Source organism: Liolophura sinensis, chromosome 9 (genome assembly GCF_032854445.1).
Source record: "Liolophura sinensis isolate JHLJ2023 chromosome 9, CUHK_Ljap_v2, whole genome shotgun sequence".
NCBI lineage: Eukaryota > Metazoa > Mollusca > Polyplacophora > Chitonida > Chitonidae > Liolophura > Liolophura sinensis.
The window spans coordinates 13,015,671-13,040,694 of record NC_088303.1 but is presented as its reverse complement, the minus strand read 5'-3'; the positions used below and the strand labels follow the sequence as shown (position 1 = coordinate 13,040,694).

At 40.1% G+C, this 25,024-nt stretch overlaps 1 protein-coding gene across 1 annotated transcript; it reads right to left on the bottom strand.

The window, feature by feature from the left end:
- Window positions 1–3,960: 3,960 nt before the first annotated feature.
- Window positions 3,961–19,206, bottom strand: LOC135475320 (regulator of microtubule dynamics protein 1-like). Its single transcript, XM_064755169.1, has 9 exons — window positions 19,001–19,206; window positions 18,429–18,531; window positions 17,698–17,960; window positions 16,667–16,756; window positions 15,548–15,603; window positions 8,584–8,671; window positions 7,344–7,374; window positions 5,827–5,960; window positions 3,961–5,439 (listed from the first exon to the last, which is right to left on the bottom strand). The coding sequence occupies exons 1-9, from the start codon at window positions 19,124–19,126 to the stop codon at window positions 5,389–5,391; spliced, it is 942 nt and encodes a 313-aa protein (XP_064611239.1). The 5' UTR covers window positions 19,127–19,206; the 3' UTR covers window positions 3,961–5,388.
- Window positions 19,207–25,024: the final 5,818 nt, after the last annotated feature.

Here is a 25,024-nt window from a genome sequence, read left to right as displayed (position 1 = left end):
CTAAACAAGCCCACATGCGTCTCGCATGCTCCAAAGGTCAAGCTTGTCTATTGGTGTCAGTGATGTAGCGCGAAAGGTAGAGAGCGACGCATGCGCTCTATGAATCGCAATGCCAATTCCCCCAAACAGCATAAGTTCCGCGACACTAGATTCCCGCAGATGAGATCTCTGCCCTTTTGTGGCATCGAGACATTGGGGTCTAAATTTAGGGTGTCGTAAAAGTGACATGCCGAAAAAAGGTTTTAAAAGGCTATCCCTGCATATTAAGCGAGGATCCAGGGGCTGTTTGACCTCCGGAGGTTCCGCGACCTTAAGATTGCCGCAGGCGTATTCTTGAGCAGACATTCAAAGGAACTGGTACGGTAAGGTGGGGAATTTGCCCCAGTGCGAGAAACTGCGCACCTCAAGTAGAGAAACAGACAACATCTGTGATCCATAGCTGCTGACACACTCGTAAGGCTATTTCTTTTTTCAGTTGTTTTACAAATCTTTTCTGTTATATGACAAGCATACGACTTATAAAGCTCCAAACATACAATGAAGCGATGTGTAGGTCATAAATGGAAAAATCGTAGCCCGCTCTGTTTGTTTTTGCAATATACACTGTGGAGTGTATATTGTTACAAACGTAACTTTCAGACTTTAACTTGTTAATGTTAATGATAGCTATATGACCACATATGCTCTCAACCACGATTCACGTATAATTTCGCTGTGGTTGCCGAATGAGAATGGAGCCGAAAAATAACAAAAAATATAAAAGTCCGCGCCCCGAATTTACGAGTCGTGGTCTAAAGTGTAACGTCGAGGCCACAGATAAGCGTATTCAGCAAAATTTTTGCATTGTGTAAAAGGCTTCTTAAAAGTCTTATTTGATCTACAAAAAGTAATATCTTAATAAGAATTTGAGTACTTTCTTAGTTCACGTTAATCGTCAAAACCAAGGAGAACCTAGCTCCAAATAACAACCAAAGTTGTGTATTTAGCTAGACGCAGTTACAGATAAAGAAGAATCAATCATGTTGACAATTAATAATGGTTTTTATCCAGTCTTTGTTGATCATTTTAGTACAATGAAATTTAGAATTATGCGCTATGTTATATACTTTTCAAATTCTGACTGCCACGTGGGATGGCGAGACATATCTGCCCCTAGCCACGGTTTCCCAAGCCATATATTCACCTTCGCTAGATTTAAAAGAAAGTAGTGATTCTCAAGATGGTTCATATTACCTGGACCATATTACCTGGTTCATATTACCTGGACCATATTACCTGGTTCATATTACCTGGACCATATTACCTGGTTCATATTACCTGGACCATATTACCTGGTTCATATTACCTGGACCATATTACCTGGTTCATATTACCTGGACCATATTACCTGGACCAGTGGATGTGTTTGTTCAAATTGTACATGTATAAAGACCATGACGGTGTAATATCAAGCCGACTCTACAAGAGGGCCAGTTTCAATCTTAATACTGCAAATTATCCTTACCATATTTTGATAGTAACGGAAGGTCCTGTATAAGCCGTGTAGATGTCTCGCCTTGTAGCACTTGTTAGATCCGGTGTGACAATTTCAACTATGGCAAGATTGCTGAAAAAAATGTTGTACAGGATATTCAAACGCCTTCATTTGATGTTTCTGAAATTTTACACCAAGTACAGTTCTCTTGTCCAGGATCTCTGGCACTTAGCTTCATGATTGTGTCTAAACACGTGGATATGGGCTGTGTCATCATCGTGTTGAATTAGATCGCCACGTTAGCAATCAAAGCGTAACGGATATATACGAGTTCATAATCCACAACTTGTTCACTAGCTCGGCGAACATTTAATTACACACTGCCTAGAAAATTCCTTGCGTCTATCCATCATCACTAAAAATTGTTGGCCGCTTCTCTGTGCCTGAAACCGTCCTAAATTTTTGGCCATATAATCTTATTTTGTTCACTGGTGGTTTGTGTTGAACGTTGTTTTGGAAATTTGTTTTGCGACTACTGACGGGGAACGTCCACTTTGGTTGACAGCTATCTACTTTGACGCCTAGATTGCCCAAGCCGGCATGTTACACCATTCAAGAACAGCTTTCGTGACGATATCCCTGATTTTGGGCACCAGGTCCCAAGTTCCTGGATGAAGATAAGTGTACACTTAAAAGCTGTACTGGTATCGTAAAATTAATAAAATATCAAGGCGACACAGATGCATGGTTCAACATGTACCTGTATTATTACGAACACTTTGGCCATCAAGCTAAGGAGACACAGATGCGTGATTCAGCATGTACCCGTATTATTACGAACACTTGTCCATCATGCTAAGGCGACACAGACGCTTGGTTCAGCATGTACCTGTATTATTACGAACACTTTGGCCATCAAGCTAAGGCGACACAGATGCTTGGTTCAACATGTACCTGTATTATTACGAACACTTGGCCATCAAGCTAAGGCGACACAGATGCTTAGTTCAGCATGTAACTGTATTATTACGAACACTTTGGCCATCAAGCTAAGGAGACACAGATGCGTGATTCAGCATGTACCCGTATTATTACGAACACTTGTCCATCATGCTAAGGCGACACAGATGCATGGTTCAGCATGTACCTGTATTATTATGAACACTTGGCCATCACGATAAGGCGACACAGACGCTTGGTTCAGCATGTACCTGTATTATTACGAACACTTGGCCATCATGCTAAGGCGACACAGATGCTTTGTTCAGCATGTACCCGTATTATTACGAACACTTGGCCATCATGCTAAGGCGACACAGATGCTTGGTTCAGCATGTACCTGTATTATTACGAACACTTGACAACATGCTAAGGCGACACAGATGCTTTGTTCAGCATGTACCCGTATTATTACGAACACTTGGCCATCATGCTAAGGCGACACAGATGCTTTGTTCAGCATGTACCCGTATTATTACGAACACTTGGCCATCATGCTAAGGCGACACAGATGCTTTGTTCAGCATGTATCCGTATTATTACGAACACTTTGGCCATCATGCTAAGGCGACACAGATGCTTTGTTCAGCATGTACCCGTATTATTACGAACATTTGGCCATCATGCTAAGGCGACACAGATGCTTAGTTCAGCATGTACCCGTATTATTACGAACACTTGGCCATCATGCTAAGGCGACACACATGCTTTGTTCAGCATGTACCCGTATTATTACGAACACTTGGCCATCATGCTAAGGCGACACAGATGCTTTGTTCAGCATGTACCTGTATTATTACGAACACTTGACAACATGCTAAGGCGACACAGATGCTTTGTTCAGCATGTACCCGTATTATTACGAACACTTGGCCATCAAGCTAAGGCGACACAGATGCTTTGTTCAGCATGTATCCGTATTATTACGAACACTTTGGCCATCATGCTAAGGCGACACAGATGCTTTGTTCAGCATGTACCCGTATTATTACGAACATTTGGCCATCATGCTAAGGCGACACAGATGCTTAGTTCAGCATGTACCTGTATTATTACGAACACTTGGCCATCATGCTAAGGCAACACAGATGCTTGGTTCAGCATGTACCTGTATTATTACGAACACTTTGGCCATCATGCTAAGGCGACACAGATGCATGGTTCAGCATGTATCCGTATTATTACAAACACTTGGCCATCATGCTAAGGCGACACAGATGCTTTGTTCAGCATGTAACTGTACTATTACGAACACTTTGGCCATCATGCTAAGGGGACACAGATGCTTTGTTCAGCATGTAACTGCACTATTACCAACACTTGGCCATCAAGCTAAGGCGACACAGATGCTTGGTTCAGCATGTACCTGTATTATTACGAACACTTGGCCATCATGCTAAGGTGACACAGATGCTTTGTTCAGCATGTACCCGTATTATTACGAACACTTTGGCCATCATGCTAAGGCAACACAGATGCATGGTTCAGCATGTAACTGTACTATTACGAACACTTTGGCCATCAAGCTAAGGCGACGCAGATGCTTGGTTCAGCATGTACCTGTATTATTACGAACACTTGGCCATCATGCTAAGAATCGTACATAAACATTTAAATGTGAACAAAGGGATTGAAATATATCTTAACAGACGTCGGTGTCAACGGATAAAATTACCATGACAAAAACAAGAGCATGCCAATTGTGTAAATAATATCACTATAGTGTTTGCATACATTTGTTTTAATGTCATTAGTTTTAGTTATATCAAAAAATACTTGACACGCCTATGCATACCCAATAACAAGACCCTCAAAAGAGGAATACACAGTGCGAAATGCCACTTAACATTAGCACCATAAATTTGTCAACTTTGTTGGTTGGAAGATTTCCAGTGTACTGTGTTGAATATTTATGTCGATTTTCACTCACATGATTCATAAAATAAATGACATCGAACGCCAACTGTCCATCAAATGATAGCGTTTTCCTGTAATGCTGAGGTATGGACATGGAATTGCTCCCCTTGATACCATTGCTCCTGGTGATTCCATTGCTACTGTTCCCTCTTCTCCTAATGACACCTATATCCCTGTTGATACCAGTGCCCATGCTGATACCATTGCTCCAGCTGTCTTCATTATGTACGGAGATGCAGCAGATTACATTGCTGTGGTAGCTGGAAGGTGCCGAGCCTCTCCCACTACCAAGTCATAAAGCAGGAAGAACACTACTTAAAAGTCGAAAATTCGAGAATGACGGTCGTCGTAGGAATCTTGCGTTCTCATTAACATTTCACGTCTTATTTAAAATCTGGCTTCCTCGATTGAATCTCCACTTCTCATATTAATATTTGTATTGCACGCTGATTCTCTATCAAATCTCGTCAGAATCTTGTCTTTTGTCTCATTCTCGCCAGAATGCTGCGATCATACAGAAATTAGCAACACACACGTTTACCTCATCACGTTTAAAGATGAGGTAAGATTGGGAGAAAATGGCGATATTTTGACGGGATTAGGCCTCCAATTATAGTTTCCTAGACAATATCTTCGAGATTAGGTGGAGATTTAGTGTTCAGCGCAAGATTTAGTCCACAATCATTCAAGGTACCGGTTGTCGCCATATCATCCCTTATCCACTGGGATAAAATTTTAACAGATTTTCCAACAATCTTCTGAGGTAGACAAGTCACTCAACGGAATTACTTTCAAAATCTTTGAGCATTTCGTCCCACATAAAGCCATTGCTTTTTTTCTAAACCTCAATAACCCTGTTACCATGGACGTCCAATCCTGATTTCAACGTATCCAACCTGAACAAACTAGCCGTTAGTAATAACGCAAGTTGTCCTAGAAAAAACTATGTTTATCACTTCAGAGAATGAGATCAATATTACAGTGAATGCGATCAAATATCAAGACGCTTGGGGAATCTGTTTTAACAATTCCACTGCCTCTTTTCTGGCCTGAAATAAACCAAAATACATATCAAGCAAAGTATGCTAGTCATACACAACCGCTACAGTTTCGTGTATTGCAACCTGAATGAATACTACGAGAAATTGTGTATAAAACACGAAATACATGTGGTTAAATATGGTTTCAAAGTAACACAAAGACATTATACATACATCAATACGAACCATTCATATTCAAGTGGACCCACAAGGCGCCAATTTATAGTTACCACATATATAGTCAGCTTTAGGAACGAACGATATCTGCTTCCACATAGTCTTACACGTGTAATTCAGGTCTTTGTTTAATTCAGGGCTATAAACTGGGAATCATAACAACAAACTTTGGCGACAAATTTGCATAATTCAGATAATACCGAGTGAAAGAGTCGTTACCTTTTCATCGTCCACAGATTTACCCTTGTTATCCCTAGCTTTGGACAAAAATTCCCTGGCCAAATCTGGATTGTTCAACTTCAGGTGACATTTGCCAATTAGTAGGTGGTTAATACTGTAGAAATTGGGATCCACTGAAATGATAGCGATGCAGTATGTAAAATAATGTGCATCCCTATAGAAATAAACTTAAGAGGATGAGCAACAATCATATATCATATCTTTTATGTTCAATCAACATTATAATGGTACCAGAATATTAAATGTTTCATATCCCAAGAGACAGACATGTATGCTCCAAATTGTTGATTTATTTATGTGATTGGTGTTTTATGCCGTACTCAAGAATATTCCACATATGCGCCGGCGGTCAGCATTGACACAAATGTTGGTCATTAACAATGGAACATCCCGTTCTTGTCATTGTGTCATACAAAAATACAAAAGCCGAGCTGCATGTAAATGCATCCAGCATTTTTTTAGATACCACCCGTAACATTTTCCTTAACAATGATTCCAATAAACAACACACGATCAGCTTTTAAACACCCCTCTTGGGTTATTGTGATTTACATGTCTGCAAAATATCAGCTCACTAGATGCTGTACTTTTTCAGATATGACATTTATCATTTACCTTTACACTGATTCTAACACATAACATAGTCATGAATTTTGCAATTTATGGCAACCAATATGCACACAAAGCAACAACGATGGAACCCCGCTTCCGTACTTTTCAAGATACCACACCTAACATTCACTTAACATTGCATTCCCTTCTACTGGACCCTGACACCGCCGTTTAATTAGGGGTATGACATAAGCTAGGCCTGCAATTTGTAAAGGTGAGCTAGAAACGTGCCCACAAAACTCGTGTAATTAATTTAACCTGTGAGCTTCAGAATTCTACTAATGTTGGTTTTTTAAATATTGGCAACAACCTATCTCACGGTCCCACAAAAAACCAGTGTACCTCCTACTATATACCTTCCCCCTACAAGATCATCCTGTCCAACAGACCCACAGAATAAAACAGTCACTATATACCCTCTGACATATACCCTGGCCCAAGGACACAGAATAAAACAGTCGCTATATACCCTCCGACACATACCCTGGCCCAAGGACACAGAGAATAAAACAGTCGCTATATACCCTGCGAGGCACTGACAACCCTGGCCCACGGACCCACAGAGTGAAACATTCGTTATATACTCCCGATAGAATGGCAGTCCTGGCCCAAGGACACAGAGAATAAAACAGTCGCTATATACCCTGCGAGGTTCTGGCAACCCTGGCCCACGGGCCCAGGAACCACGGACCCACAGAGTAAAACATTCGTTACATACTCCCGATATATTGGCTGCCCTGGACTGGTCTATTGACTCAGAGAATAAAACAGTGGCTATAAACCCCAAGGTATTGATACCCCTGACAGTATACAGAGTAATTCAAGGAATCCCGATGCACAAGTAACTCTTAAAACATCGATTTCTGTTATATCTGTAAACTTACCTTTCTCTGCTTGTAGAAAATAGCCTAATGCCTGCAAACAGACCGAAATAAAGAGTTCCCAATGTCAATGTTATATTTTGAACAATAAAAATCGTTTACAGGTCAAAGATTTTGAAAACGATGGGCCAAGGACGAAATTACTTCATTAAAAGTATAGAAATACACAACGCCAGCTGTTATTTATACCGATACATTTGACTGCTGTTTAATCACCTATTAGTATCACCGCACACGCAGCCTAAAAAAACGGCAGATGTCCAGTGATTCCGCTGAGGTAGTTTTAAGTAGGCCTATCTTAAGTCTCTACACGACTACTACACAAGAATTTATAGAGGATATTGCACAGTGAAGGTTGAATATCATAAATATTTTTCGAGTGAGGTGAAAATTTCTAACTTTCACCACAAAAGTATTTATGATATTCAACTGTCACTGTGTAATATTCTATTTATTATTTATATTTTGACAATATCATGATTTTGTGTATTTGAACACAACATTTAAAAGTTTAAGCAATGTTTTTAGCTGTGGGCTTTCACAGACTTGTGTATATAGCATGACGTCGCACATGACATCTTGTATGACGTCGTGTCTTGTTGCGTGACGTAAGAAATGTTACAGTTGAGTGACCTTGTATTATGACGTCATTCTGCTAGGCTTGAATAAAACAAAATATTTCTTTGTGAAGTCATGGTGTCGGAGTGCGTAATAACAAAAGAGATATCTGACTTTAGTCAGTCAGATATTTCTTTTATTAGTGACGGAAATCCTGACATTTCACCTTAATATAAATAATAAATTTATTTATTTATTTGATTGGTATTTTACTCCGTACTCAAGAATATTTCACTTATACCATGGCGGCCAGCATTATGATGGGAAGAAACTGGACACAGCCCGGGGCAAACCCACGAACATCCGCAGGTTGCTGCCAGACCTTCCCACTTACAACCGGAGAGGCAGCCAGCATGATACACAAGAAATAACAAGAACGGTTAATTATACGTATGTAAATGTATCTATGTGTCACTCCAAGCGCTTTGGAAACAGTCAGCTTATCCAGACAGGGAAGACGATATCCCGCCATGAAATAGCTTATGTAGTCTTCTTATCTCAAAGCCATCACGCATTGTTACACCAAATATCCACATTGAAACGGATAATATATCTCTAATCTCTTCCATACAGAATACATGAGATGTCACTGTGGACAAAAAATATATATAGTCTATTCACGCACCTCTTCAAAACTTGACGTAGGTGGTGTGGCGAAAACTACGGAGGCGATTTTTCTCTGGTACCAAGGCAGGTCAGCCACCACATAACACCTGAAAGTACGCATAGAATTACATAGGATGACAGCACGTTAGAAATAACAGAACACTGGAGTATTAGAGCCAGTGGGAAAACATCATAATAGCGTACACAGAACACGGGGATGGCAGAACAAACAGGATAACAGCATGCTAGCGTACATAGAACACTGGGATCGTAGAGCCAGCAGGATGAGCAGCATGTTAGCATAACAGAAAATTGGGATGGTAGAACAACTAGGGTGGCAGCATGTTAGCGTAACAGAAAACTGGGATGGTAGAACCACTTGGATGACAGCATGTTAGCGTACATAGAACACTGAGATAGTTGAACCACTAAGGTGGCAGCATGTTAGCGTACACATAACACTGGGATTGTAGAACCACTAGGGTGGCAGCATGTTAGCGTACACATAACACTGGGATTGTAGAACCACTAGGGTGGCAGCATGTTAGCGTACACATAACACTGGGATAGTAGAACCACTAGGATGGCAGCATGATAGCGTACACATAACACTGGGATTGTAGAACCACTAGGGTGGCAGCATGTTAGCGTACACATAACACTGGGATAGTAGAACAACTAGGGTGGCAGCAAGTTAGCGCACACAGAACACTGGGATAGTAGAACCACTTGGATGACAGCATGTTAGCGTACACAAAACACTGGGACAGTAGAACAACTAGGGTGGCAGCATGTTAACGTACACAGAACACTGGGATAGTAGAACCACTTGGATGACAGCATGTTAGCGTACACAAAACACTGGGACAGTAGAACCACTAGGGTGGCAGCATGTTAGCGTACACAGAACACTGGGATAGTAGAACAACTAGGGTGGCAGCATGTTAGCGTACACAAAACACTGGGACAGTAGAACCACTAGGGTGGCAGCATGTTAGAGTACACAGAACACTGGGATAGTGCAACCAGTAGGATAACATTAGGTTGGCATACAGAGAACACCTGGATGGTAGAATCAGTAACATGATAGCACGTTATGGTACACAGAACACTGGGCTAGTAGAAGCACTAAGATGTCAGCACGTTATCGAACAAAGAACACTGGGATAGTAGAACCACTAAGATGATAGCACATTAGCGTACACAGAACACTGGGATAGTAATACCACTTCGATGACAGCATGTTAGCGTATACAGAGCACTGGAGTGGTAGAGCCACTACGATGATATCACGTTAGCGTGACAACATGTTAGCGCACACAGAACACTGGGATAGTAGAACCACTAAGATGACAGCATGTTAGCGCACACAGAACACTGGGATAGTAGAACCACTAAGATGACAGCATGTTAGCGTATACAGAACACTGGGACAGTAGAACCACTAAGATGACAGCATGTTAGCGCACACAGAACACTGGGATAGTAGAACCACTAAGATGACAGCATGTTAGCGTATACAGAACACTGGGATAGTAGAACCACTACGATGACAGCATGTTAGCGTATACAGAACACTGAGTTAACAGAACCAGTTGAACGACAGCATACTAGCGCACAAAGAACACGGGAAAAGTAGAATCAGTAGAATGACATCATGCTAGCGTACACAGAACACTGGGACAGTAGAATCAGTACACAGAACAATGTGATGATAGAACCACTAGGGCTACAGCACGTTAGTGTAAATAAAACTTGGCAATGGTAGAAACAGTAGGACATGCAAGCTTACACGGAACACTAGGATGGCAGAGCCAGCAGGATGACACCATGTTGGCGTATAATGTTTTACGCGCCGCGCAGTTAATACTCAGAAAACGGCTACGTATTTCAGACAGACCTAGTTTACTTGCATACAAATGCAAAGAAGACAACGAAGGGAAAGACTTCTGGTTGAAATGGAATGGGAAATAACTGTCCCGTGTCTTTCCCATATCTACAGCTTTATTTTAGCTAAAAATGCGTAACTCTCATCACATTATCTGTCTATTGGTCATTATTGCTGTTCTGTCCAGCATTTGTGTTATGTCTACTACTGATGTTCTATCCAGCAATGGAATTCTGCCCAGTAACTGTGTTGTCTTGTATCCTGTCTCATATTGGTCCTCTATTTAATATTTGTTTTCTGTCCAACACTTGTGTTACACTCATCTTCGGCATTGTCCTCAGTAATGATGTACTGCACAATATTGGTGTTCTGCTTATGTCTGATGTTCTGTCCAGCACTGGTGTTCTGTCAAGCACTGTTGTTCTGTCAAGTTCTGGTGTTCTGTCAAGTTCTGATGTTCTGTCCAGCATTGGTTTTGTGTCTGTTAATAGTACTCTACCTGTTATTAGTGTTGTGTCTAGTATTTGTTTTGTATGGGTGCACTACCCAGTAATAATGGCGTTGTGTCCTGTATTTGTGTTCTGTCCATCTCTGGAGTTCTCTCCAGCGCTAATGTTCGGTCCAGTATTGGTATGTTGCACAGTATTCTGTCTAGTACCTGTAATCCGTTTAGTATTGGTGCTATGTTTAGTTCTTAGTGTTCTATGCAGTTGGCGTTATATAAATGTCATTCTGCCCTGTAGTGGTGTGGCCATGTGTCAAGTTTAATATTGCTCTTCTTTCCATTATTGGTGTTCTACTTATGTTTGGTCGTCTGCCACGCAGTGGTGTTCTGCCCAAGATTGTTGTTCAGTTGTCAAGTATCAGTGTTCTATTTAGTAAAGGCATCCTCCTTAGTACCGGTGTTCTGTACAGTATTGTTCTGTTCGGTTAATAAGACATTCTTCCCGGTACTGGTGTTCTGTTCAATATTGTTTTGTTCGGTTAATAAGGCATACTCCCCAGTACTGGTGTTCTGTTCAGTATTGTTCTGTTCAGTTAATACGGCATTCTCCCCAGTACTGGTGCTCTGTTCAGTATTGTTCTGTTCGGTTAATAAGGCATACTCCCCAGTACTGGTGTTCTGTTCAGTATTGTTCGGTTAATAAGGTATTCTCCCCAGTACTGGTTTTCTGTCCAGTATTGTTCTGTTCAGTTAATAAGGCATTCTCCTCTGTACTGGTGTTTTATTCAGTATTGTTCTGTTCAGTTAGTAAAGCATACTCCCCAGTACTGGTGTTCTGTTCAGTTAGTAAAGCATACTCCCCAGTACTGGTGTTCTGTTCAGTATTGTTCTGTTCTGTTAATAAGGCATTCTCCCGAGTACTGGTGTTCTGTTCAATATTGTTCTGTTCGGTTAATAAGGCATTCTCCCAAGTACTGGTTTTCTGTTCAGTATTGTTCTGTTTGGTTAACAAGACATTCTCCTGAGTACTGGTGTTCTGGACAGTGTTGGTTTTCTGTCCAGCATTGGTGTTCTGTTTAGTATTGGCAGTCTGCCCAGTAATGGTGTTTAATCCAGAATTGATGTTCTGTCCAGTATTGGTATTCTGCCCAGTATTTGAGTTCTCAGTATTTGTGTTCCCTCAATCACTGGTGTTCTGTCCAGCACTGGAGTTCTTTCCAATATCAGTGTTTTTTCTAGTATTAGCACTCTCATGGGTAATGGTGTTCTGCTCAGTATTGATGCTCTGCCAATATTTGGTGTCCTGTTTAGTATTGGTGTCCTGTTTGGTATTGGTGTCCTGTAGAAAATTAGTGTTCTTTCCAGTATCAGAGTTCTTTCTAGTAGTAGCATTCTGACGGATGATGGTGTTCTACCCAGAATTGTTGTTATACCCATTTTTGGTGTTCTGTTTAAGAGTGGTGTTCTATCCAACATTGGTGTTCTACACAGCACTAATGTTCTTTCCAGCATCAGGGTTATGTCTAGCATCAGCATTCTGCTGGTTAATGGTATTCTACCCAGGATTTGTTTTAGATCCATTTTCTGTGTTCTGCTTTTAATGACAGTACTGTTGTTCTGCACAGCATTTTTATTCTGCCAAATATTGGTTTTCTGTCCAGCACTAGTGTGCTGTCCATTTTGGTGTTCTGTCCAGTATCATTAGTATTGTGTCCCAATAAAGGCATTCTGCTCAGTAGAAGTATTCTGTCCATTACTGGTCTTCTTCCCCCAGTGTTGATGCTCTACCCAGTCATACAGTTCTACACTCCTGATTCTGGTCAATGTCAAAGAAGTCGACTGTTCCTAAAGAAGCAACTTGCACAATCTCTAGCATTCCATCAATTGTTCCATACTTCTGGAGCTCTTGCCAGTGTTGAAAATTATTTTCCATTCAATTCCATCTTCAACTCCATCGGTATTTTGTTTGACAATATTGTACAAGTCTGTTCATCTTCTATATCACATGCATACAGGTGTATCTAATGTTCCTTGAGTTCTTGGTTATCAGTCAGTAACTTCTCATTATTCATGTTACTGGAAACCCTCTTAGTGTTCATGATACTGGCAACCTGTGAAATGTTCATACCTATGGCAACCCACTTAATGTTTATGCTTCTGACAACCCATTCAATGTTTACGATACTATCATCCAGTTGGTAAGTTAGAAGTCTGGGTGGGGTTTAGGTCATAACATGGTAGAAGTGTAGGTGAGGTAGAGGTCATGAATGATGTTAAGGTCATAAGGTAGAAGCCTGGGGGATGTTGAAAAGGCCATGACAAGGTAGAGGCAATCATGAAGTCAACATCATGATAAGATAGAGGTCTGGGTAATGTTGAGGTCATAGGTGCAGGCCTGGGGGATGTTAATAAGGCCATGATATTGTAGAGGTGAGGGTGAGGTAGAGATCTGGATGAGGTTGAGGTCATGATAAGGTAGTATTGGTGAAGTTGAAGTCAGGATAATGTTGTGTTGGTGAGGCTGAGGTCATGATAAGGTAGAGGTCCAGGTCTGGGCTTCATGTGAAATGGATGTCAGGTAGTAATGAAGGCCTTAAGGACTGAATGAGGGTCTAATAGGGTGGATCACAAATCAGTCATACGTTAAGAAAACCCTGCCATATTGCACGATGTATATGATGCATGTAGAGGTACATGTAGTGCCGCAACAAAACAGTAAAATATTTATACCATATTTATGTGTTCAACACAAAAAACTCAAGAATGATCAGCAAGTTAACTTTATATCTCATCAATGTTAAAAAAAACCATACAGTATCTTGCCACTAATGATGGGCAATGCTACAGAAATTAACTGATGCGAAGCGGTTCCATTTGCTAGCTTCAGGGTCCACAGCTATTATGTTTATTCGTCAGTCAGCCAAACCTGTCTATCCTAATTCTTTTGATTTCACAACATGTATTAGTGATTCTGGTGAGAAAGAAAGTGAAAGTGAATTAATAAGTAAAGATATGAATGTGTTTTTCATTACATCAACTACAATTGTAGCCATGTGAAAAAAAAGATATTCCGGCTAAAATTACATGTACATGTATTGTAGACTGGCTGAAAACAGCTGACCAGGTATCCTCAAAAATCAGAAGAATTCCAGTAGTATACATGTCATAATACTGAAATTCCCCGAGGTTAGGGGATGCGTCATTGTACATCTGATTTTAATTGATATCTTGTATGTTATAGGGTTTTTTTATTGTACTCAAGAATGTTTCAGTCCTTTATGGGTATGAAAAGTAGACATGCTTTTGAAGAAGGGGCCACTCCATGTACATATTACAGGTGTGAAGTTCAGACCAGAACATGAAGGTGGAGGGAAGTTGTGTGACATCCCTGGTGACCTACACATAAAGCCCATCTCACACTCAACAAAAAAAAAACATAAAGGTGATTTCAGATAGTTTTAATGGCCTTTCTACTGATCCTTACCTCATTTTCACATTTCCATTCCCTTTAACTGAAACATTATAGGCTGCTAGACCCTGTTTTGTCTGCCTCAACCACATGAACTTTATAATTTCCCACAGCAGACAAACAACAGCAGATAACAGTCCAGAAGAAACACAGGAAAACAAAGCTGATTGTTATTTTTATTTTTCATGGAACAGAAGTCAAGCAATGAAGCAAATAAAAACAATACTCAACATCTGAAACATAGCAGTATAATTATTAAAACCATGAAAGAAAGCAAGAATGCAATGATTTCAAGCTTTCATTTCAACCTTTGGCCAAAACATAAATCTAAAACTGTGAAATCAACCAGACTTCATAATCAGAAAATTACTTTAAAATTATCAAAAATAACTAATAATACCTTGGCACATAAATAAGTAATAAAATAACACGCCAAAATTATAAATATTTTTACAATAAAGTAAACTGACATAGGTTAAAAAATAATTAAGGTAAGGGGAGACAACATGTCATGTAAAGTAGACAGTCACCTAAATTTGTATTTCTCTGCCTACATATATAATGTATGTCCTGTGAAGCCATTCACAAATGAATGTTAGTTTTCATTAATTAGTGCAAAAAAGGTTACACTCTAAAACACTAACCACCCCATATGTAAACAGCTCAATTAAATTACTACTTCAATGGTGAAATGAAGATACGTGTATTAATAGTACTGTTACATATCCTTAAATTATATGAAATACTAAGAGGCTTATAGCTGAGAAACACTAAAGTCACAGTTCCAAATGTATTCCATCCAACTTTACTGATGGTGAATCCCAACGGGCAACAAATCTACTCTTTATATCAGATTGATTTTTGCATGGAATGTCTGAATACTTGATAAGCATGTATCAAGGGGTTTTTTTTCCCATCTCAAAATATTTTTAACATAAATGTGATGATGTGGTAGCCAAACTTCAGCCATATAATCAGGGCTGACTTTCTCTCTCAAACAAAACAGTCAAATAACCAAAATAAATTAACATCAAGGATAAGCCAACGAATGAACCATAGAATACCCAGAGAAACTTAAAATGAAAACCAGAGAGGATTAAGTAAAGGAAACAAAACTTTGTTAAACTATAAAGAGCAAATGAAATGAGCATGTTAACCCTACTGCTGGAGCAAGGACTTACCAGTTTCCCAGCGAATGGATAGATGTCGCATCTGATGGATTCAGCTCTATGGCTTTCTGAATAACATAAGATAACAAAACTTCAACTACAGAACTGTTTACTCCTTTTAAAACAGTTAACTTTGTTACATGGTGGTGCCTCATGCAAGAAATAAAACTGAACTTGTGAGGCATCTCCCCTTTTCAAAGATTTGCTTGGTTAGTTATCAATATTCAATGTCACAATATTGATTGATACAAAAGCCTATTTATTACAACATTTGACCATGGCATTTACACACTGCTAATAAGACTAGTCTGGTACTCACCTTGAAATACGTGTGGTCACGGATCAGATAGGAGTTCACGATGGTCAGTTTGGTACTCTGGAACTCACCCTGAACTGGTCACAGGTCAGACAGGAGTTCATAAAGAACAGTTTGGTATTCTGGAACTCACCTTGAAGTGGTCACAGGTCAGACAGGAGTTCACAACGGTCAGTTTGGTACTCTGGAACTCACCTTAAAGTGGTCACAGGTCAGACAGGAGTTCACAATGGTCAGTTTGGTACTCTGGAACTCACCTTGAAGTGGTCACAGGTCAGACAGGAGTTCATAAAGAACAGTTTGGTACTCTGGAACTCACCTTGAAGGGGTCACAGGTCAGACAGGAGTTCACAATGGTCAGTTTGGTACTCTGGAACTCACCTTGAAGTGGTCACAGATCAGACAGGAGTTCACAATGGTCAGCCTGCTACCCTGGGACTCGCTTTGAAGTTGTCACGAATGAAACAGGTGTTTACAATGGACAGTTTGGTATTCTGGAACTCACCTTGAAGTGGTCACAGGTCAGGCAGGAGTTCACAATGGTCAGTTTGGTACTCTGGAACTCACCTTGAAGTGGTCACAGGTCAGACAGGAGTTCACAATGGTCAGTTTGGTACTCTGGAACTCACCCTGAAGTGGTCACAGGTCAGACAGGAGTTCACAATGGTCAGTTTGGTACTCTGGAACTCACCTTAAAGTGGTCACAGGTCAGACAGGAGTTCACAATGGTCAGTCTGCTACCCTGGGACTCGCTTTGAAGTTGTCACGAATGAAACAGGTGTTTACAATGGACAGTTTGGTATTCTGGGACTCACCTTGAAGTGGTCACGGATCAGATAGGAGTTCACAATGGACTGTTTGGTACTCTGGAACTCTCCCACGTAATGAAGTAGAATGGCATACCACTACAAAACAAACCAATAAAATTGAATACTTTCTTTGAGCCTTATACACATTTTTGATAAGGAATATCAAGAAGACTACACAGAAAATAATAAAATTCATATACTGACATCAAAAAGTAGTTCAAACAAAGCTGCTATCTACTATCAGCATAAGCTTATGATAAATATCTATTCCAATGTTAGTCTTTATTGAAAGGCTAGTCACTGTTTATTTTTGCTGTAGACAGACTAACATGGCTACCCTCAAAAACAGTGTTTTCAACATTTACACTACATTATTGCTATAATGAAGTTTACCTTCATCTGTGTAGGCAATATTCTATGGTATGTCAGAGTACATGTATTTAAATAATATATTTTAATATTACATGGTATTCAATTTAATAATGGTTTACAAATACATATGAATGTATATTTTTGATAGATCAAATTTGGCTCCCAAGAAACTTGGTATATCACCCTCAGAATGTCCCCTTATCCTCTGAGAGATATCCCTGGCAAAATCACACAATTACATAGCAGTCTGTGATATGATTCACCACCTGAACTGATGGCTCCATGAAATCTCATAAAGTACTACACATTGTATGTACATGTAACAACGTGTGTGTACTAAAATGAGTGTCAAAGCTGGGAACATGGCTGGGTGCATGAATCACAGATTTGTCTTACAAAGACAGTATAACCAGCAGTGCAACATCCAGATGTACATAAAGTTTATGGTTTGGCCTACATGTATCCGGGAATACTCACTTTCTCTGTACGTGTACATGTACTATCATTTACTAAATGTGACAATAATTTTGTTTTGCAATCATCCACACCAACATTAGTGCTGTACACAAGACCAGCCATGATCACAGGCCTTCACTGTATGCAGTTCTTGCTATCCGTACTAAACTAGCATGTACATGTACAAACAGTGTAGTTCTTCCACATACCTTATGGCAGGCGAAATTCTGATCATCCAATTCCAAAGCCCTTTCAGCATACTTCAAGGCATCAAACAGGAGAGTTTTCTTCACTTCCTTGTCATCTGTCAGCTTGGCTTTATCAGACATGGCTCTGGCCAGTCTCCACACGATGTCTGCATTTTCTGACTGAGAATATGGCATGAGAAGCGCATACAACTGCTCTGTGTCCAACCTGTCGTACAGTTTGTCAGCTTCCTGAATCAAGTTTGTCTCTGCATTCCCCTCAGGTTCTGGATGGTTTTGAGATCAAAGAAACAGATTACCTTCAACGATAGTAAGAATTAACGCTTTTGATGATTATTAAACAAGTAATATATGCATATTAAGAAAGTAATATACAGAATTTTGAATGTTACATAGGCTAAAAGACATGCACCAACAACAACCACAAGTACCTCACACAAAAGTACTCAATATATTAAACCTGTGTGTTCTATCATTCCCCTTTTATTTTCTGAACCCTGAACACTGTTACAAAATGCCTGTAATTGATAATATATTTATATTTTACTCAAAACTAAATGGATGAAAAAAGAACGACCACTGCCCTTTGTCAGTTACCAGATATCCCTCCAGATTTACAGCCACAACCAAGCTAGCAAGAGCTCGATTAAAGCATGTGACGTCACTGGTTAGGAGCCAACAGGCTGCTGGGAGGACAAGGTTGAACAAGTCAGTCAACAGGCTATAACTCGTACCTTTGCTCTGTGGGGAGCTGGTTGACTTGAAGAAAGCCAGAGAGGGCAGGACTGGAACCAGGTAGTAGTTTGGACGAGCGCTCAGAAACATTGTAACTGCCGACTAAAATTGAGGACACAAATTAACTTATAACGTTAGAAAATACAGACATAAATGTAACAGAATATAGACATCACACACACAATATATATGATGATCCAAGTCTGAATTAGACAGAAGTTGAACGACAGTGCTGTCAATAATTAACTGGTTTGCTAATAAAAAAATAATCACATATGTATGAGACATACCCACAAAATGTATCAAACGTTAAAAAAAAGGATGATGGGTGGTGGGTGTGGAAAGCAATCTTTAGGTTGGTGTGTTTTATTTGCAAGACTTGTTCGATAACAAAAAATAAAATCGGCCTAGACCTTCGTTGAGTACGAAATTAACATTGTAAGCGTCGAGACTCCATCGACACTGCTAGCTATACAAACAGTATAAGAAAAGGGGTTGGAGTCTTCTGGGGCTACGAAATGTGATGAGTTGTAAGTTGTTTGTGCTGTTGTTGTTGTAATGGCCAACTCACCGCCTCTCCTTCGACGAAACGTCCCAGTTTTGCTCTTGTTTGTTGAGCTCTTTGCCTCATCCGAAAAGACATTTGCCGGGCGGTAGTCAACATGAACTGCACACGGGAACTGGCAGCAGAAGTCATCTTCGAGCGATGGAAGTTGTCAATCGTTATGACAGTTTCCTTATATTTTCAGAGTCCGCGGTGACAGCACCCTTCACAACTTTCTCTTCTAGAGAGTATCCGAAAGGGACTCAACTCTAGATAGGAAGCCGCGCCTGTTAGCCTTATTTCCTGCACTGTCTGTGAGGAAGGCGTCTACAGGCCCGCTTACAACCTACAGGACGAGTTAGTTTCTACACCAGTTTACACTGGGCAAAAACCGAACTCCAGTCACTGAGTGGGGACTGACTTTAACATTTTCTGGACCCATTTATATAGACACTGAGGTCTGCAGATGTGCTATTTCCAGAGCCAACTTTGTACCAAAATAGAGAGAAAACTTGTAAACGCGCTGCTGGAAACACTAGCTTTGGGGCCTTCTCGGAGTTCTCCAAGAATTAATCTGATTTCGCACAACGTGCGGGGTGAAGAGCCTGCTTAAGACGTGGATCGGCACCTGCTCCCGGATTACCGGGAACGGTCTGGGGGACAAGTAAAGTAAGACGTGGGTAAGGCGAGCACCGATGCGTCCTGGTCTCGATATGGACAATAGTCTTTAAGTAATAATTTAATAATTTTGTATCTTCCTAATGTCACTATAAACATCGACATTTTAGAATGGTATAAGTAGATACCGAGGGGTAGGAAGTGTACTTGGGTGAATGGGTGCATGTGTGCGTGTGCGGTGGGGGGGGGGGGGGAGTGGTTAGTAGGGTTCAACCCTATTTGCTGTATTAAAAAATACACGACAAGGTATTCAATGCCTGTCTCACAGCTGCGAAATTTTTCCGAATAAACTGTTACGTACCGGAACGGTATGCATTTTGTTCAGCTTGATTGTTGAACACATTAACGAACGGTAATATCATTGGTCTGATATTTTAATGATGATAAAAGGGGATCCAGTGGTCATTAAAATTTGGTATCTGAAATTTTGCAATTTTGTATGAAACCTTAAACATGATATTCACCGTACAAGTAAACTTATACACACAGGTCCTATCTGATCTTGGAAAGGACCCATTACTCCGCCAAATGATCTCTGTCGCAGTGTTTGTCCTATTTTATGGCAGGTTTTATGTAGGCCTATATCAAAACCCAATGCTGTGTTTGCCCTATTTCAGTGTATGGCAGGTTTTATTTAGGTCCATATCAAAACCCAATGCTGTGTTTGCCCTATTTCATGACAGGTTTTATGTAGGCCTATATCAAAACAAGGTGCAGTGTTTGTCCCATTTTATGGCAGATTTTCAACAAGACGGTACAACTGTTCTTCGAACCCATGCCTCCATGTTTTCTATGGAAGCGATCCATGCAGTAACTAAATTTGTGCCCAATAAACTGGTTTCCTGAAGTGAAACTAAATAATGGTTGCATTCGCTGGAAACTGGACTGTTTACTGGACTGTTTGGTAGAAATTACATCCAATATATACAGGCCCTTAGAGCCTGTCGATACCTAAATATCGGTGATATTGTCTATCATCGGTATGTTCATGTGGGTTTAGGCCCCAATAATATATTTATTTCATTGGATATTTACTCAGGGCTCGAGAATATTTCACTTATACGACGGCGGCCATTATTAAGATGAAAACCAGGCAGAGCCCACAACCATTCACAGGTTGCTGCAAAACCTTCCCACGTACGACCGGAGAGGAAAGCAGAGAAAACCTGGGCAAATCCATGATGTTGAAATCCAGATGTCAGCCCAGCATATGTAGCTTATATATCACGCGATGTTCATATGTGTACACTGTATATTCAGCTCAATTTGCATGATGCTCAGATGTCATCCCTGTATACGTTGTGATGTTCAAATGTCAGTCCTGTATATTTGTATTCAGCTCAAATGGCGTGATGTTTAGATGTCAGCCCTGTATATGCTACGATGCTCAAATGTCAGCCCTTTGTATGCAGCTTATATCACGTGATGTTCAAATGGCACCATTGTACTCTAGTATACACCTCAAATGGCGTGATGTTAAGATGTCAGCTCTTTATATGTTATGATGTGTATATAGCTTATTCCATGCGATTTTCAGATGTCATCACTGTGTATTCAGCTTAAATGTTGTGGTGTTCAGATCGCTTCACTGTACACGCAGCGTATATCATGTGACGCTCAGGTGCCACCACTGTATATGCACTTTCATTTTATACATGTGTACAACGGAGGCCAGTTTTGTAGTGGGCGGGAAAACGGACATAACTGCTTGTATTAAGTATATCACACTTCGCTCTTATCATCTGCACGTATAATCACGATTTAATCAACTTCACTCTCAACATCTGCATGTGTTATCAAGATTTGATCACATTTCACTGTCTTCATCGGCATGTGTTATCACGATCTGTTCTCATGTATCCCTCATTCTCTTGGAGTGTCTTCTGCTTGAGCGACACAAAGTACAGGTGACTGTCTTAGTTCAGTTGGTTTTGGATCTGTATTTGATATATTCGGGTACAGATATATTGTCTGGTAGAAACAAAACAACCTACTGATATCGGGCTGAGACTCTCCACAATCCCCACTGGAGGGCATATTTGTTTGTGGCTTTGCCAAGGCAAACTTATCTCTTTGGCAACAGGAAGAAACTTCGCAGCAGGTTATATGAGCTCCTGACAGCTGCTCCCAGAAACAGATTAATCTAGTGAGACAACAGTGTGACAGCCACCTACGAGAAATATTTGACAGCCAAATCGGCAGTGATCGACCTAACACAAAATACGTGGTTTTGTCAGTTTACAGGTGTCAACCTATACCTGAGGTTTTGTCAGTTTTCACTTGTCTACCTATACTTGACGTGTTTACATCATATATACATGAACTTGGCGCATTTACCTGACATACACACTTGACGTATTTATCTAATGTATTTACCTGACTTACACCCTTGACGCATTTACCTGACTAACACACTTGACGCATTTACCTGACTAACACACTTGACGCATTTATCTGATATACATACCTGACGCATTTACCTCACATACACACGTGGCGTATTTATCTGACGTATTTACCTGACTTACACCCTTGACGCATTTACCTGACTAACACACTTGACGCATTTATCTGATATACATACCTGACGCATTTACCTCACATACACACGTGGCGTATTTATCTGACGTATTTACCTGACTTACACCCTTGACGCATTTACCTGACTAACACAAGTTGACGCATTTACCTGATATAGATACCTGACACATTTACCTGACATACACACTTGACGCATTTACCTGATGTACAAACCTGACACATTTACCTAACATACACACTTGACGCATTTACCTGATATGCTTACCTGACGTATTTACCTGACATACACACATGACGCATTTACCTGACATGCACACTCGGCGTATTTAGCTGACGTATTTACCTGACTTACACCCTTGACGCATTTACCTGATGTACATACCTGACGTATTTACCTGACGTACACACTTGACGTATTTACCTGACGTACACACTTTGCGTATTTATTTGTCGTATTTACCTGACATACACTCTTGGCGTATTCAGCTGACGTATGTCAGCTAACATACACATTTGACGTATTTATCTGACATACATACCTGACGTATTTATCTGACATACGTAACTGACGTATTTAGCTGACATACATACCTGACTTATTTAGCTGACATATCGTATATACCTGACGTATTTAGCTGACATGTATACCTGATGTATTCAGCTGACATATGTACCTGGCGTGTTTACCCGACATATGTACCTGATGTCTTTACCTGACATACATACCTGACGTCTTTAGAAGACGTATTTACCGGACACGTTTACCTGACATATATACTTCACATATTTACCTGACATATACACCGGACATACTTATCTGCCGTTTTTATCTCACATATATACATGACGTATTTATCTGACGTGTATACCTGGCGTATTTACCTGACATATATACCTGATACACTTATCTGCCGTTTTTATCTCACATATATACGTGACATATTTACCTGACGTGTATACCTGACGTATTTACCTGACATGTATACCTGGCATATTTACCTGACATACACATTTGGCGTATTTATCTGACGTACATACCCGACATACACATTTGACGTATTTATCTGACATACATACCTGACATACACATTTGGTGTATTTACCTGACATACATGCCTGACATACACATTTGGCGTATTATCTGACATACATACCTGACATACACATTTGGTGTATTTACCTGACATACATGCCTGACATACACATTTGGCGTATTATCTGACATACATACCTAACATACACATTTGACGTATTTATCTGACATGCATACCTAACATACACATTTGACGTATTTATCTGACATGCATACCTGACATACACATTTGACGTATTTATCTGACATACATACCTGACGTATTTACCTGACACACTCGCTTGGCGTATTTAGCTGACAAACATACCTGACGTGTTTAGCTGACTCGCTGTGAGTTCAAGTCCAGCTCATGCTGGCGTCCTCTCTGGTCGTAAGTGAGAAGTTCTTGCAGCAACCTGTGGATGGTCGTGGGTTTCCCCCGGGCTCTGCCCGGTTTCCACCCGCCATAATGCTGGCTGCCGTCGTATGAGTGAAATATTCTTGAGTACTGCGTAAAACACCAATCAAATAAATAAATAAATATTTAGCTGACATACACACCTAACGTATTTACCTGACATATACAATAGGCGTATTTATCTGACATACATACCTGACGTTTTTACCTGACATATACACTTGGCGTATTTAGCTGACGTATTTACCTGGTACACACTTGGGTAATTTTTCTGACATACATACCTGACGTATTTACCGGAAATACGCACTGGGTGTATTAATCTGACATACATACCTGGCGTATTTATCTGAATTACATAAATTGTTAAAATATATATAATGGTGGTGATTTACGCCGGAAACTCTTGTCTGTCTGGGGTAGAAATGAAGTGTGTTTTTGAGAAAGGCCTGTAACCATTTCCATTAAAAGAATATTTACAATTCAAAACCGAAATCTTTATAATGACAATATCCAGTTCGTGATCCGAAAAGGTCAAATTTGGGAACAGAATTTACTTGACATAAAACTTCTTAGCAGTTCATAAGTTAAAAAGCCTATGTTCCTAAAATAATTTTGGTTCAGATGAAAAACGACGTTGTAGTGTATCTTTGGTGTTGCCATGGAAGCCATGGTTATAACAAAGTTCATAATTTGATGAGTAATTTAATTAATGCAGTTCAAGACAATTAGAGCCATATTCCATATCTTATATATCCCCCAGTAGATAACGTGTACAAGACAATTGGAGCAATATTCCGTATCTTATATATCCCCAAGTGGACAACGTGTACAAGACAATTGGAGCAATATTCCGTATCTTATATATCCCCAAGTGGATAACGTGTACAAGACAATTGGAGCAATATTCCGTATCTTATATATCCCCCAGTAGATAACGTGTACAAGACAATTGGAGCAATATTCCATATCTGAGATATCCCTCAGTAGATAACATGTACAAGACAATATAATGTAGCAAGTGTAGAATTCATTTTATTGAATCAGATAATCCGTGTTTTTGCTGTACTCAAGAGTATGTTATTTATTCGAGGACAGCCAGCATTATGATGAGAAGAGCCCGAGGGAACCCAAGACCATCCGCTTGTAAAATTCATTGCATAATTGAGGAAAAATTTAGAAATTCTTTGAAACCTATAGGTATGTATTCTTTAGTTTTAACGTCGTACTGAACAATTTTACAGCCACATGACGACGAAGAGTCATTAGGTGTGTATACATAGACTGTGTTTGAGTCCATGCCTCTAAGAAGCTGCCACCACTGAAGTATAATGCCGAAGAC